This window comes from Bombina bombina, chromosome 4 (genome assembly GCF_027579735.1).
Source record: "Bombina bombina isolate aBomBom1 chromosome 4, aBomBom1.pri, whole genome shotgun sequence".
NCBI classification, from domain to species: Eukaryota; Metazoa; Chordata; class Amphibia; order Anura; family Bombinatoridae; genus Bombina; species Bombina bombina.
The window spans coordinates 402654922-402671451 of record NC_069502.1 but is presented as its reverse complement, the minus strand read 5'-3'; the positions used below and the strand labels follow the sequence as shown (position 1 = coordinate 402671451).

At 40.7% G+C, this 16530-nt stretch overlaps 1 protein-coding gene across 3 annotated transcripts in view; it reads left to right on the top strand.

Annotated features, from left to right (window-relative positions):
• The window catches only part of LOC128656338 (T-kininogen 1), a 175438-nt gene that overhangs the window by 95458 nt on the left and 63450 nt on the right, over nt 1-16530 (top strand). For all 3 annotated transcript variants that reach the window (XM_053710187.1, XM_053710188.1, XM_053710186.1), the window contains exon 8: nt 6912-7016. In XM_053710187.1, the coding sequence (XP_053566162.1) occupies nt 6912-7016 (105 nt within the window). The remainder of the gene's footprint in view (nt 1-6911; nt 7017-16530) is intronic.

Genomic DNA, 16530 nt, shown 5'->3' with positions numbered 1-16530 from the left:
TGGGTTTGCCATAAAGGAGGCCCGTCACGCATAGGTACCTGCCCTCTTTATCATGCTCTACGTGAAGTTTGCTAAAAGCCATTGACTTATGGATTAAAATGCTTACTCCATTGATTTTCTTAGTGGGGTGGGTACTATGAAAATGTTGCGGGTAGTTAGATGAGAAAAACTTGGGTATGTGTTTGGTTTTAAAATGTGTCTCCTGGAGCATCAGGATATGACCTCCCTTCCTAGATAAATCTAGCAATGCCATCCTACGTTTGTTTGGACAGTTCAGCCCTTTCGCATTTTGGGTTAAGATAGTAAGGGTCTGATCTAGTGTTTTATGGGGAGTAACCATTTTTAGATTTAAGGGTGCCATAACTAGACATTACCTCCATGCTCTGCCCACCTCCCCACTCCGAGTGCACCTGTATACGCCAATGGTCCATTGCATTCTCGATAACAAAGAAATAAGAAAACAAGAAATAAAAAAGAATTAACAAACAAATACAATAACATTTTACCCCTTTCCTAAGTGAAAGGGTAGAATACATCATTTTACCTAAAGGAGAATTTATCTCCCATCTGACTGAGAACATACATGTCACAACATTAGACTTACAACAATATGATGATACAACCTTCAGAATTTAACTACTGGGCTGCATGTTAAAGGATGAACAGCAAGGTCTAAGTGTTGAAATGGCCGATAGGCCCCTGAAAATGAGAGGGTGAGAAACACATAGAAACATATAACAACTTTCATATAAGGCTAATTGGAGAACAAAAATCTCTAAACTCTAAACAACCTAATGTAGGCATAACATTATTAACTTGGTTGTCCTGGATCGTCAGCTATCTCGTGACAGTCCTGTGACGATTATCCCTTAAAAAAGGGAGAATTAGCTTTGACCTGTATACAATACTGTAGTAAATGAAAAGCAGAAAAAAAAAGGATACAGCCTAAATGGCTCATGGACTTGCTCTATCAAGTAAGGAGTTTTGGCTGCCCACATTCATTTTGCGTGTTTTTCTTTGTTGCACCTGCTGCCATTCTTGCCTCTGTGGGAGGGAGTTATTTCTGGGCCTCAGATTGTGTTGCTCCAGTGTGTCCTGAAACTTCTCTATCTCTGGAGGGATAATGTCCAAAGCCTTGCAAATCTGGCTGACATCTCCTGGGTTGGTGCATATGAATCTCTTTCCTTGCCAGGGTATGATTAATTGAAAGGGGAACCCCCATCGATATGGGATGTTGGACTTCCTGAGAAGTGTGGTGAAGGGTTGAAGATCAGCATTTTCATATTTGACAGGTTGCTGGTCACGAGCTAGCTTCATTAGTTCTTCTTTAACTTGGAAATTTGTGACTCGCACAATTATATCCCTGGGAGGTTGCGAATCTAAAGGCTTTGGTCGTAGAGCCCTATGGGCCCTGTCAATATCAATTTTTATGGGTGACTCTGTTTGTTTCAGTGAGTTGAACAAGTCTTGTAAGTATTGCTCTAGGCCAGAGGGAGGGATGGATTCAGGGACACCTCTGATTCTGATATTATGTCTTCTGTTCCGATTTTCAGCGTCATCTATTTTGTCTTCCAGGCCTAGTATGGTGTCATTTTGTTTGTGGATAGTAGTATGAAGGTCCGAGATTGCTGAAGAGTGAGCGTCCAGTGTATTTTCAGCTGCCTCCACTCTGTGCCCTATATCTGAAATTTCTTTCTTTAGCTCACTTATTTCCTCTTTGATACACTGCTTGACCTGTGACACCAGGGCAGAAAAATCCTTTTTCGAGGGCAGCGAGTCAAACAGGGCTTTGGGTACTGTAATAGAGTCAGCTGTGGTTTCAGAATCTGAGTCTGAGGAATAGAAAGCTGCGGCAGAATCCTGATCCTCAGCGGGATTGAGGTTTGTAGATTTGGCCTCCGCTGCTTTAAAAAAAGCGTTAACTGAGGGGGTCACGTGGCTCCTCTGCTTTTGTGTCGCACCTTTTTTATTAGATTTTTTGGTAGACATGTTTACCCTGAATAGAAACAAAGACACTGTGTGAGCGTACCCTTTGTGATAAGTATTGCCTGATAGAGGTCAGGTGATTGTTGTATGCTTTGAGCAAAGCTTGTAGAAGCAGCTACAGATGTGGCCTTAAAAAACTGCTATGATTGTATAGAGAGTCCCCTCCATATGAAAAGCTGTAAAGCGTGCTTCCTGTCTTGCAGCCAGGTGTAACTTCAAGTATTTTGAGGCAGTACATAAGATTAGAATGTGTTAGCACCATAAACATACATATACAGGTATTTTAGGAGCGATTATGTTTGCATGACATTTTAGATCCCCAGCAGAAAATCAAGTGGAGCTGAACAGCGTGTTTACATTTTGTAGTGCTGCGTCATTTCAAGCTTCTTTGGCCCTGTTTAGCTGTGTATGCTAGGGGAAATCTTAGGAAACCTTGCCGTTGCATTGAAGTACTTTTCTAAAACACTCCTCTCTCTCTTTGAATGAATCTTGTCCCAAGAGATTAAATTTAGTCCCCCTTATATTTGGGCCTCCGCTCTGTGCTTGTAAGTTGCGTTATGAATTATAGGGCCAGCACGCCTCTCATATATGTGACCATGCCGGGGCAAGTAGGTAAATGTCCGTTATAGGATTAATCCATATCTCTTACCCGCAGCCAGATTCCTCGTTATAGTCGTATGTGATTGTGTGCGGCGGCGAAGGCTGCAGCTGGGCTCTGATGCGCTTAAGCCTATTCCGTTGCGCGGCGTGTCACCTGTTGTGAAGTATAGCACCGGTAAAGTTTTGGCTTCACATTTGATTCTCCTCTCTATTATAGTGCCGGACAGCACTTTTGGGCTAAACTTTTCCCCCGGTTATGAGAGAAAAACGTTGCTCAGTCAGAAAGGGCTCAGGAGCACACTCAAGCCGCGGCCATTTCCCTGGCTGGCTCGCTCCGACCCCTCAGCTTTGATATTAATGAGTTTTTTGGGTTCATTGAGAACATGGTTGTTGTTCAATAATAAAATTAATCCTCAAAAATACAACTTGCCTAATAATTCTGCACTCCCTGTATAAAGAATAAGATGCACAGACACTGATATAAAAATCCAGTATAAAACTGTTAAAAAAAACTTACTTAGAAGCTCTCAGTTTAGCTCTGTTGAAAAGGTAGTTGGAAAGCCCACTGCAAGTGGGAAATAAGACCCTCCCCCTACCCCTTCTTTTGCATATAAAAAGACCTTTTACACAAACAGGAGCAAGCTGGAGTAGGTAGCTGACGGTATTCTCATAAAACTTTGGGGTTTGGTTAGGAGTCTGAAAATCAGAGCAATGTTATTTAAATATAAGCAAAACTATACATTTAAAAAAAAGAAAAAACTTTATGGGCTATATAAATAGATCATCTACAAATCATTTATGCAAAGAAAAAATGAGTGTATAATGTCCCTTTAAGTAGAATTTTACAAGCAACTCAACAAAAGCTCTGATTCAAATTTTCATCTGGAGTTAATATATTCTTCTCAAACAGTAGTGAATAATATTCAGAGATTTTAGATGTTATGACGTTGTACCTCTCTAGAAAAACTATAAAGGCCACTCTCCCACGCCATTCAGCTATTGTAGGGATTGTAGGCCACTTCCAATGATTTGGAGCAATGCATAATATAAGTTACGAGAGTTGTGTGAGTTTTATTCTGTAGGAAAATTTGTGAGTTTTGAGGTAGAGCTATTGCAAGGACAGTTACCATTTCAGACATCACTTTCCAATACCTATAATGCATGGGGCATGACTTCCAAATGTGAGTCATGTTGCCTATTTCTCTAGTGCCCCTCCAGCATGCATTATCTGTCTGTGGAACTAGTTTTGCTAGTCTGTGTGGTGTAAGATACCACCACATTAATATTTTCATATTTAACTCCATTATTCCAGCTAATGAGGAGGCATAGCACTAACATTTTTAAGTTCCACATGTAATCTAGGCCACAATATGTGAGCAAATGTAAAATGCAACCTCACTGTCATACAGGTATAATCCTATATAATAAAAGGCCAAGTGTGTTTGTCCGAAGCTGTCATGCGCAGTAGAGACAGCACGAGGACAAACACACCTAGCCTTTGAGTCCCTAACTGAAGATCTGCGCCGCGGCAGAAGTGGGCGTGGTCGGGCGTGAAGGGGCATGACCGGGCGTGAATGATCGTGAAGGGAGCGTGGTCGATGTGAAGGGGCATGACCAGGTGTGAAGGGGGCGTGGCCGGTTGGGGTCACACAATAGAGAGAGGGGAGAGAGATAGAGAAGGGGGAGAGAGACAGCAAAAGACAGGGGGGAGAGAGACAGCAAAAGAGAGGTGGGAGAGAGACAGCAAAAGAGAGAAGGGGAGAGAGACAGCAAAAGAGAGGGGGGAGAGAGACAGCAAAAGAGAGGGGGGAGAGAGACAGCAAAAGAGAGAGGTGGAGAGAGACAGCAAAAGACAGGGGGAAGAGAGAAAGCAAAAGAGAGGGGGATGAGAGAAAGCAAAAGAGAGGGGGAGAGAGACAGCAAAAGAGAGAAGGGGAGAGAGACAGCAAAAGAGAGGGGGAGAGCAACAGCAAAAGAGAGGGGGGAGAGAGACAGCAAAAGAGAGACGGGGAGAGAGACAGCAAAAGAGAGGGGGGAGAGAGACAGCAAAAGAGAGAGGTGGAGAGAGACAGCAAAAGAGAGGGGGGATAGAGACAGCAAAAGAGAGAGGGGGAGAGAGACAGCAAAAGAGAGGGGGAGAGAGCGCAACAGAGAGGGGGGAGAGAGACAGCAAAAGAGAGAGGGAGAGAGAGACAGCAAAAGAGAGGGGGGGAGAGACAGCAAAAGAGAGGGGGGAGAGAGACAGCAAAAGAGAGGGGGGATAGAGACAGCAAAAGAGAGGGAGAGAGAGAGAGAGCACAAAAGAGAGGGGGGAGAGAGAGAGCGCAAAAGAGAGGGGGAGAGAGAGAGTGCAAAAGAGAGGGGGAGAGAGAGAGCGCAAAAGAGAGGGGGAGAGAGAGAGCGCAAAAGAGAGGGGGGAGAGAGAGAGCGCAAAAGAGAGGGGGGAGAGAGAGAGCGCAAAAGAGAGGGGAGAGAGAGCTCAAAAGAAATGGGGAGAGAGCTCAAAAGAGAGGGGGGAGAGAGAACGCAAAAGAGAGGGGGGAGAGAGCGCAAAAGAGAGAGGGAGAGCGAAAGAGAGAGCGCAAAAGAGAGGGGAGAGAGCTCAAAAGAGAGGGGGGAGAGAGAAAGCTCAAAAGAGAGGGGGAGAGAGAGAGCAAAAGAGAGGGGGGGAAGAGAGCGCAAGTGGTGGGACCGCTGTGCTGCAAAAAATGGCCCGTGTGAATGGGCTTTAGGACTAGTATACTATAGTTAGCAACTAATGAAAGAGATGTCAACATTATACCTTAATCTGTGAGCTTTTGCTTTTTTGAAAATGTCATGTAACTATTGTATTCTTTGATATAACTTGGCAAATGGAGCTTTACAAATAAATAATAAACATATTAACCAAAGGCCAAGGGCCTATTTTGGCATAGACGAACAACATCTGTTCCTGGGATAGTAATATTTTTGTTGGGTGGGGGTGATGCATCATATTCTATAGAAAAATGCTTTTCCGCTCCTCTTCAAATGTTTTTTAATTGTTTTAGAAGTAAATGATCTCTAGTAATGTTGTGTGGGTGAATGAACTCTCCACACATTCCTTGCCAGTTGTGAGAAATATATGAGGCAAACATGAGTTAAAGTTATTGGGAATAAGGAAGGTTTGGGGACAGCAGATTTTACAATGCCTAGAGCAGCATAAGAGCTAAATATACCAATGCTATGTGTATGAATTCTCCTCCTGTAGACTGTAAGCTCTTCATAGCAGTGTCCTCCACATTCTTTACTAAATTTATTTAGCCTGTTATGTTTCTTATCAAAAATCTTTGTCATTGTACCCTGCGTAATTGAATTTTGTGGCACAATACAAATAAATGAAAATAATATTTTTTTACAAATGAGTAAAGATATTATAATAGACCCTTACTCTCATTCTCACATCACCCTTAAAAAATAATTTAAGTCACTGTCACCTAGATTATGAGTTTTGCGTTCGTGTTTTAATGCTGAAAAAATGGCCAGCAACGCAGCTATTACGAGTCTTGTTGGTATAAATGTACCTTTTAGCCTGTAATGCAACGTCAGTCCTGCACTAGAAAAAATGAAGTTTTTGCATGGGATTTCTATAGTGCTGCCATAACAAGTTTTGCGGTGAGGCTAAAATGCTTGTGTTATACCCTATAACGACACGATCCGTAACGCCATCCGAGACCAGTAGTTATGAGTTTTACGCAACAAAACTGTTACACAAAACTCATAACTAAAGTGTTACAAAGTACACTAACACCCATAAACTACCTATTAACCCTTAAACCGAGGCCCTCCCGCATCGCAAACACTATAGTACATTTATTAACCCCTAATCTGCTGCTCCCGACATCGCCAACACTAATAAAATTAAAATTAAATTTCACTTTAAGACTTTCTTTTACACACCATAATAGACTAATGTGACCTATACACATTTAAAGGGAAATACAAGTTAAAATTTAATTTTAATGATTCAGATAGAGTATATATTAAAACACACAAATTTAATTTTTCTCTTGGTATCCCTTGTTGGACAGCATACCTATTAAGGCTCAGGACCATACATGTTTCTTAAGCAATATATGTTAACAGTGTTTGCAACTATACTTAAAATTGTTGCAGAAGCTGCTGCCATATTGTGCTCAAGACATGTGTACACTCCTGTGACCACCAAGGAATGCGCTACAACAAAGAATACCAAAAGAACAAAGTCAATTAGAGTTTTCCTAAACCGACATCAGTAAAAATACAAATGTACTTTTATGTATTTGTTAAATATTTATATATATATTTTTTAAATCTTTTATTTACAGGGAAAAAATGAAATCTTATTTCAAGTGAATTTTCAACTTAAAGAAACCAATTGCTCTAAGCCTGCATATTCCATATTGGGAGATGAGTGTGGCATTTTGGATGGAGTAAGTACCATGAAGAATTAACGTGATATTAAAATCGGTCAGATAAGTCTTTTTTTTAGTAATATGCAAAGCACATTGTTAAAAACCTTTTAATACAAATTTCCAACAGCATACACTTACTTTTGTGGCTTATAATGCCAGCTAATCACAGCGACCATACATTAGTGTAGGTATTGGGAGTATGCACAGGTCTCGTGCAAGTGCTATGTACTATAGTAACAGCATAGCCACATTTGACAGCTTTTTGACAGCTAGTACAATGACAGCCCTCATGACTAATGCTGCAATAGAATGTGTAGGAGCTAAGGAGCATGCATGTGCAACAAGTGAACGTTTTTATATTGGGGGGAAATGTATTAATTAATTAATTAACTATCAGGACACAGGAACATCAAAGCAGGTAATAAACATCAGTTTAGCAACAATGTGCTAGCTGATTGCATTGGTATGCACATTGCTGTTAAACTGATATTTATCATCTAGTTCTCTTATCTCGAGGTGCAAGATTACATATACGGCGCAGGCTTCAGCGCAAGCCCATAATTTCACTGTGCACATCAGGGTGTTACATATACGGAGCCGGCAGTTCATAAAGTGCCGTAAGTCGGATAAACTAGCGATGTCCAGAAATGAGCGTAAATATAAATTTCTGGAGTCGCCAGTGACTTACGCCACTTTAGAAACTGCCAGAGCCTAAGACAATTAAAACAAACATAAAATCTCCCGTAAAAGTCTAACCCGCCTCCCAAAAATAAACCCGATACATAAAAACCCCTATATCCGCCATCAAACCCACATCAGAACTAATAATAAATGTATTAACCCCAAAACCGACAACCCGCTCACAACGCAATGTGCCTAATTAAACTATTAACCCCTAATACGCAATTCACCCACATCGCGATCTACCTAATAAAAGTATTAACCCCTAAATCCGCCAACCCCAACATCGCAAACTACCTATTAAAACTATTAACCCCTAATCCGCCATTAACCCACAATGCAATAAACCTATTAAACTATTAACCCCTAATCCACCAAACCCACCCAACGCAATGCTAATAAATCTATTAACCCCTAAGCTGCCAAAGCCCACAACGTAAATAACTAATCACTTAGGCCTAGATTTGGAGTTCGGCGGTAAAAGGGCTGTTAACGCTCCGCGGGCTTTTTTCTGGCCGCACCATAAATTTAACTCTGGTATCGAGAGTTAAAACAAATGCTGCGTTAGGCTCCAAAAAAGGAGCGTAGAGCATTTTTACCGCAAAAGCAACTCTCGATACCAGAGTTGCTTACGGACGCGGCCGGCCTCAAAAACGTGCTCGTGCACGATTCTCCCATTGGAAACAATGGGACTGTTTGAGCTGAAAAAAAACCTAACACCTGCAAAAAAGCAGCGTTCAGCTCCTAACGCAGCCCCATTGATTCCTATGGGGAAACACTTCCTACGTCTGCACCTAACACCCTAACATGTACCCCGAGTCTAAACACCCCTAATCTTACACTTATTAACCCCTAATCTGCCGCCCCCGCTATCGCTGACCCCTGCATATTTTTTTTAACCCCTAATCTGCCGCTCCGTAAAACGCTGCCACCTACGTTATCCCTATGTACCCCTAATCTGCTGCCCTAACATCGCCGACCCCTATGTTATATTTATTAACCCCTAATCTGCCCCCCACAACGTCGCCGACACCTACCTACACTTATTAACCCCTAATCTGCCGAGCGGACCTGAGCGCTACTATAATAAAGTTATTAACCCCTAATCCGCCTCACTAACCCTATCATAAATAGTATTAACCCCTAATCTGCCCTCCCTAACATCGCCGACACCTACCTTCAATTATTAACCCCTAAACTTCCGATCGGAGCTCACCGCTATTCTAATAAATGTATTAACCCCTAAAGCTAAGTCTAACCCTAACACTAACACCCCCCTAAGTTAAATATAATTTACATCTAACGAAATTAATTAACTCTTATTAAATAAATTATTCCTATTTAAAGCTAAATACTTACCTGTAAAATAAATCCTAATATAGCTACAATATAAATTATAATTATATTATAGCTATTTTAGGATTAATATTTATTTTACAGGCAACTTTGTAATTATTTTAACCAGGTACAATAGCTATTAAATAGTTAAGAACTATTTAATAGTTACCTAGTTAAAATAATAACAAATTTACCTGTAAAATAAATCCTAACCTAAGTTATAATTAAACCTAACACTACCCTATCAATAAAATAATTAAATAAACTACCTACAATTACCTACAATTAACCTAACACTACACTATCAATAAATAAATTAAACACAATTGCTACAAATAAATACAATTAAATAAACTAGCTAAAGTACAAAAAATAAAAAAGAACTAAGTTACAGACAATAAAAAAATATTTACAAACATAAGAAAAATATTACAACAATTTTAAACTAATTACACCTACTCTAAGCCCCCTAATAAAATAACAAAGCCCCCCAAAATAAAAAATTCCCTACCCTATTCTAAATTAAAAAGGTTACAAGCTCTTTTACCTTACCAGCCCTGAACAGGGCCCTTTGCGGGGCATGCCCCAAGAATTTCAGCTCTTTTGCCTGTAAAAGAATAAATACAATACCCCCCCCCCCAACATTACAACCCACCACCCACATACCCCTAATCTAACCCAAACCCCCCTTAAATAAACCTAACACTAAGCCCCTGAAGATCTTCCTACCTTGTCTTCACCATCCAGGTATCACCGATCCGTCCTGGCTCCAAGATCTTCATCCAACCCAAGCGGGGGTTGGCGATCCATAATCCGGTCCAGAAGAGGCTCCAAAGTCTTCCTCCTATCCGGCAAGAAGAGGACATCCGGACCGGCAAACATCTTCTCCAAGCGGCATCTTCGATCTTCTTCCATCCGGTGCGGAGCGGGTCCATCTTGAAGCAGGCGACGCGGATCCATCCTCTTCTTCCGATGTCTCCCGACTAATGACGGTTCCTTTAAGGGACGTCATCCAAGATGGCGTCCCTCGAATTCCGATTGGCTGATAGGATTCTATCAGCCAATCGGAATTAAGGTAGGAATTTTCTGATTGGCTGATGGAATCAGCCAATCAGAATCAAGTTCAATCCGATTGGCCGATCCCATCAGCCAATCAGATTGAGCTCGCATTCTATTGGCTGATCGGAACAGCCAATAGAATGCGAGCTCAATCTGATTGGCTGATTGGATCAGCCAATCGGATTGAACTTGATTCTGATTGGCTGATTCCATCAGCCAATCAGAAAATTCCTACCTTAATTCCGATTGGCTGATAGAATCCTATCAGCCAATCGGAATTCGAGGGACGCCATCTTGGATGACGTCCCTTAAAGGAACCGTCATTAGTCGGGAGACATCGGAAGAAGAGGATGGATCCGCGTCGCCTGCTTCAAGATGGACCCGCTCCGCACCGGATGGAAGAAGATCGAAGATGCCGCTTGGAGAAGATGTTTGCCGGTCCGGATGTCCTCTTCTTGCCGGATAGGAGGAAGACTTTGGAGCCTCTTCTGGACCGGATTATGGATCGCCAACCCCCGCTTGGGTTGGATGAAGATCTTGGAGCCAGGACGGATCGGTGATACCTGGATGGTGAAGACAAGGTAGGAAGATCTTCAGGGGCTTAGTGTTAGGTTTATTTAAGGGGGGTTTGGGTTAGATTAGGGGTATGTGGGTGGTGGGTTGTAATGTTGGGGGGGGGGGGGTATTGTATTTATTCTTTTACAGGCAAAAGAGCTGAAATTCTTGGGGCATGCCCCGCAAAGGGCCCTGTTCAGGGCTGGTAAGGTAAAAGAGCTTGTAACCTTTTTAATTTAGAATAGGGTAGGGAATTTTTTATTTTGGGGGGCTTTGTTATTTTATTAGGGGGCTTAGAGTAGGTGTAATTAGTTTAAAATTGTTGTAATATTTTTCTTATGTTTGTAAATATTTTTTTATTTTCTGTAACTTAGTTCTTTTTTATTTTTTGTACTTTAGCTAGTTTATTTAATTGTATTTATTTGTAGCAATTGTGTTTAATTTATTTATTGATAGTGTAGTGTTAGGTTAATTGTAGGTAATTGTAGGTAGTTTATTTAATTATTTTATTGATAGGGTAGTGTTAGGTTTAATTATAACTTAGGTTAGGATTTATTTTACAGGTAAATTTGTTATTATTTTAACTAGGTAACTATTAAATAGTTCTTAACTATTTAATAGCTATTGTACCTGGTTAAAATAATTACAAAGTTGCCTGTAAAATAAATATTAATCCTAAAATAGCTATAATATAATTATAATTTATATTGTAGCTATATTAGGATTTATTTTACAGGTAAGTATTTAGCTTTAAATAGGAATAATTTATTTAATAAGAGTTAATTAATTTCGTTAGATGTAAATTATATTTAACTTAGGGGGGTGTTAGTGTTAGGGTTAGACTTAGCTTTAGGGGTTAATCCATTTATTAGAATAGCGGTGAGCTCCGATCGGAAGTTTAGGGGTTAATAATTGAAGTTAGGTGTCGGCGATGTTAGGGAGGGCAGATTAGGGGTTAATACTATTTATGATCGGGTTAGTGAGGCGGATTAGGGGTTAATAACTTTATTATAGTAGCGCTCAGGTCCGCTCGGCAGATTAGGGGTTAATAAGTGTAGGCAGGTGTCGGCGACGTTGAGGGGGGCAGATTAGGGGTTAATAAATATAATATAGGGGTCGGCGGGGTTAGGAGCAGCAGATTAGGGGTACATAAGTATAACGTAGGTGGCGGTCGGCAGATTAGGGGTTAAAAATTTTAATCGAGTGGCGGCGGTGTGGGGGGAGCTCGGTTTAGGGGTACATAGGTAGTTTATGGGTGTTAGTGTACTTTAGGGTACAGTAGTTAAGAGCTTTATAAACCGGCGTTAGCCAGAAAGCTCTTAACTCCTGCTATTTTCAGGCGGCTGGAATCTTGTCGTTAGAGCTCTAACGCTCACTGCAGAAACGACTCTAAATACCAGCGTTAGAAAGATCCCATTGAAAAGATAGGCTACGCAAATGGCGTAGGGGGATCTGCGGTATGGAAAAGTCGCGGCTGAAAAGTGAGCGTTAGACCCTTTAATCACTGACTCCAAATACCAGCGGGCGCCCAAAACCAGCGTTAGGAGCCTCTAACGCTGGTTTTGACGGCTACCGCCGAACTCTAAATCTAGGCCTAAGCCCCCTAACCTAATACCCCCTAAATTAACCCCATTACATAAATTAAAATAAAACTAAATTATAATTAAAATAAAAACCTTACATTACTCAGTAACGCAGCCCCATTGATTCCTATGGGGAAATAAAAGTTATGTTTACACCTAACACCCTAACATGAACCCCTGAGTCTAAACACCCCTAATCTTACATTTATTAACCCCTAATCTGTTGCCCCCGACATCACCGACACCTACATTATTCTTATTAACCCCTAATCTGCCGCTCTGGACACCGTCGCCACCTACATTATAGTTATGAACCCCTAATCTGCTGCCCCCAACATCGCCAACACCTACATTATATTTATTAACCCCTAATCTGCTGCCCCCAATGTCGCCGCAACCTACCTACACTTTTTAACCCCTAATCTGCCGCCCCCAACATCGCCGCCACTATATTAAAGTTATTAACCCCTAAACCTAAATCTAACCCTAAACCTAACACCCACTAACTTAAATATAATTTAAATAAATCTAAATAAATATTCTTATCATTAACTAAATTATTCCTATTTAAAACTAAATACTTACCTATAAAATAAACCCTAAGCTAGCTACAATATAACTAATAGTTACATTGTAGCTAGCTTAGGGTTTATTTTGATTTTACAGGCAAGTTTGTATTTATTTTAACTAGGTAGAATAGTTATTAAATAGTTATTAACTATTTACTAACTACCAAGTTAAAATCAAGACAAATTTACCTGTAAAATAAAACCTAACCTAAGTTACACTAACACCTAACACTACACTTTAATTAAATAAATTACCTAAATTCAATACAATTGCCTAAATTAAATTACATTAGCTAAAGTTAAAAAAACAAAACACTAAATTACAGAAAATAAACAAATTACAAGATATTTAAACTAATTACACCTAATCTAATAGCCCTATTAAAATAAAAAAGCCCCTCCAAAATAAAAAAACCCTAGTCTAAACTAAACTACCAATAGCCCTTAAAAGGGCCTTTTGCGGGGCATTGCCCCAAAGTAATCAGCTCTTTTACCTGTAAAAAAAATACAAACAACCCCCCAACAGTAAAACCCACCACCCATTCTATTGGCTGTTCCAATCAGCCAATAGAATGTGAGCTCAATCCTATTGGCTGATTGCATCAGCCAATAGGATTTTTTCTACCTTAATTCCGATTGGCTGATAGAATTCTATCAGCCAATCGGAATCTAAGGGACGCCATCTTGGATGAAGTCACTTAAAGGTACCTTCATTCAGTAAGAAGACTCTGGATGAAGAGGATGCTCTGCATTGTATGTCTTGAAGATGGACCTGCTCCGCGCCGGATGAATGAAGATAGAAGATGCCGTCTGGATGAAGATTTCTGCCCATCTGGAGGACCACTTCGCCGGCTTGGCTGAAGACGTCTCCCAGTAAGTCGATCTTCAGGGGGTTAGTGTTAGGTTTTTTAAGAGTGTACTCGGTGGGTTTTATTTTTAGGTTTGGGTTTGGGCGGCAAAAGTGCTAACTGCCCTTTTAAGGGCAATGCCCATCCAAATGCCCTTTTCAGGGCAATGGGGAGCTTAGGTTTTTTTAGATAGTATTTTATTTGGGGGGTTGGTTGTGTGGGTGGTGGATTTTACTGTTGGGGGGATTGTTTGTATTTTTTTTTACAGGTAAAAGAGCTGATTACTTTGGGGCAATGCTCCGCAAAAGGCCCTTTTAAGGGCTAATGGTAGTTTAGTTTAGGCAAGGTTTTTTTTTATTTTGGGGGGCTTTTTTATTTTAATAGGGCTATTAGATTAGGTGTAATTAGTTTAAATATCTTGTAATTTGTTTATTATTTTCTGTAATTTAGTGGGGGTTTTTGTACTTTAGCTAATTTCATTTAATTTAGGTAATTTTATTTAATTTAGGTAATTTATTTAATTATAGTGTAGTGTTAGTGTAACTTAGGTTGGGTTTTATTTTACAGGTAAATTTGTCTTTATTTTAGCTGGGTAGTTATTAAATAGTTAATATCTATTTAATAACTATTCTACCTAGTTAAATTAAATACAAACTTGCCTGTAAAATAAAAATAAAACATAAGCTAGATACAATGTAACTATTAGTTATATTGTAGCTAGCTTAGGGTTTATTTTATAGGTAAGTATTTAGTTTTAAATAGGAATAATTTAGTTAATGATAGGAATATTTATTTAAATTATATTTAAGTTAGTGGGTGTTAGGTTTAGGGTTAGACTTAGGTTTAGGGGTTAATAACTTTAATATAGTGGCGGCGATGTTGGGGGCGGCAGATTAGGGGTTAATAAATGTAGGTAGGTGGCGGCGGCGACATTGGGGGTGGCAGATTAGGGGTTAATACATATAATGTAGGTGGTGGCGGTGTCTGGAGTGGCAGATTAGGGGTTAATAATTATAATGTACTGGTCGGCGATGTCGGGGGTGGCAGATTAGGGGTTAATAAATATAATGTAGGTGTCGGCGGTGTCCGGAGAGGCAGATTAAGGGTTAAAATTTTTATTATAGTGTTTGCGATGTGGGTGGGCCTCGGTTCAGGGGTTAATAGGTAGTTTATGGGTGTTAGTGTACTTTTTAGCACTTTAGTTATGAGTTTTATGTTACGGCGTTGTACCATAAAACTCATAACTACTGACTTTTAAATGCGTTAGGACTCTTGATGGGGTAGGGTGTACCGCTCACTTTTTGGCCTCCCAGGACAGACTCGTAATACCGGCGCTATGGAAGTCCCATAGAAAAAAGACTTTACAAAGTTTACGTAAGTCGTTTTGCGGTAAGGCCAAAGAAGTGTGCGGTCACCTTAAACCTTCAAGACTCGTAATACCAGCGGGCGTAAAAAAGCAGCATTAGGACCTCTTAACGATGCTTTTATACCCTAACTCACAACTCGTAATCTAGCCAAAAATTATCAAAAATAAAAAAAATTATACCAAATCCCTATGAAAATAAAAAAGCCCCCCCAAAATAAAAACACCCCCTAATCTAAAAATAAACTACCAATAAAAGTGCCTTTTGTAGGGCAGTGCCATAAAGAAATCAGCTCTTTTCCTTAGTTTAGTCCCCCCCTCTAACTGTAAAACCCCCCACCCACCACACCCCCCAAAATAAATAAACCTAACACTAAAAAACCTAAACTACCCATTGCCCCTAAAGGGGCATTTGTATGGGCATTGCCCTTAAAGGTACTCACAGTTCCTGAAGTCCGGTGGACAAGGTCCTGTTCCAGGCGGTGAAGTCTTCATCCAAGCGGCGACTGGTTCCTGAAGTCCGTCAGTGAAGTCTTCCTCCAAGCGGCGACCGGTTCTTGAAGTCCGTCGGTAAAGTCTTCTTCCAAGCGGCGACCTCTTTTATCTTCATCCAGGACCGCGAAACTGAAGACCGGCGACCACAGAAATGAAGACCGGCAACAGCAGAGCCATGGAGCATGGAGGATCCTCTTTGTACGATCTCCGCCGTACACTGAATAGTAAATTCAAGGTACGCGATTAAAAGTGGCGTTCCTTGAATTCCTATTGGCTGATTTAATTCTTCAAATACAAATCAGCCATTTTATTTTTCCTCTTCAGTTTAAGGAAGTTTATTATGAAATCTTGTGAGATTACAGTGAAATCCCATAAGATCACAGAGCTGGTCAGAGCTCATGATACCTCTCCGAACACCAGATATACAAGCTCCACAGGGGCATGGGAAAGTCTATGATTCTACATTTGTCGCAACTGCTGACATCCACATGAAAGAGCTGGCCTATATTACGGAGGAGCTCCTGCTGATAGATGTGCAGATATCGTTGGAAGCTGGACATCAGAATTTTTATTTGTTACCTACCTCTGGGGAACCCCCAGCGCTTTGACACCATTGACTTGCAATCTACAATATCCATGCACCATGGATAGAGATCTATGTGGGATCCAAAATGCTCGCAACAGCTAAATAGACCACCGTCCATCTATACAATCCGTGGAGATCGTGCCACCACTTACCCTAGGCTATGTCACCGGTAAGGCTCCTGGGAGACAAGCTGCCTCCAGGAGGGTTGGTGAGGCCAGCTCTTTACGACGAAAGATGGATTTTGCCCTGGAGTTTTGGGTTAGAAATGAGGAGATATGTTTGGCTGTTGCATTGCCTCCTACAGATAGTCTCTGGTCTGAGACTGTGTCACCTTCCCAAGAATTCTTGTCTCAGGAATTCTTTGGATTCAAGCAGTTGACTAAGGTACTCTTTCCCCACACCAACCATAATCTAAAAATAGGGGTAGGCTAGCACCATTTTTCCCTTCTCCCTCG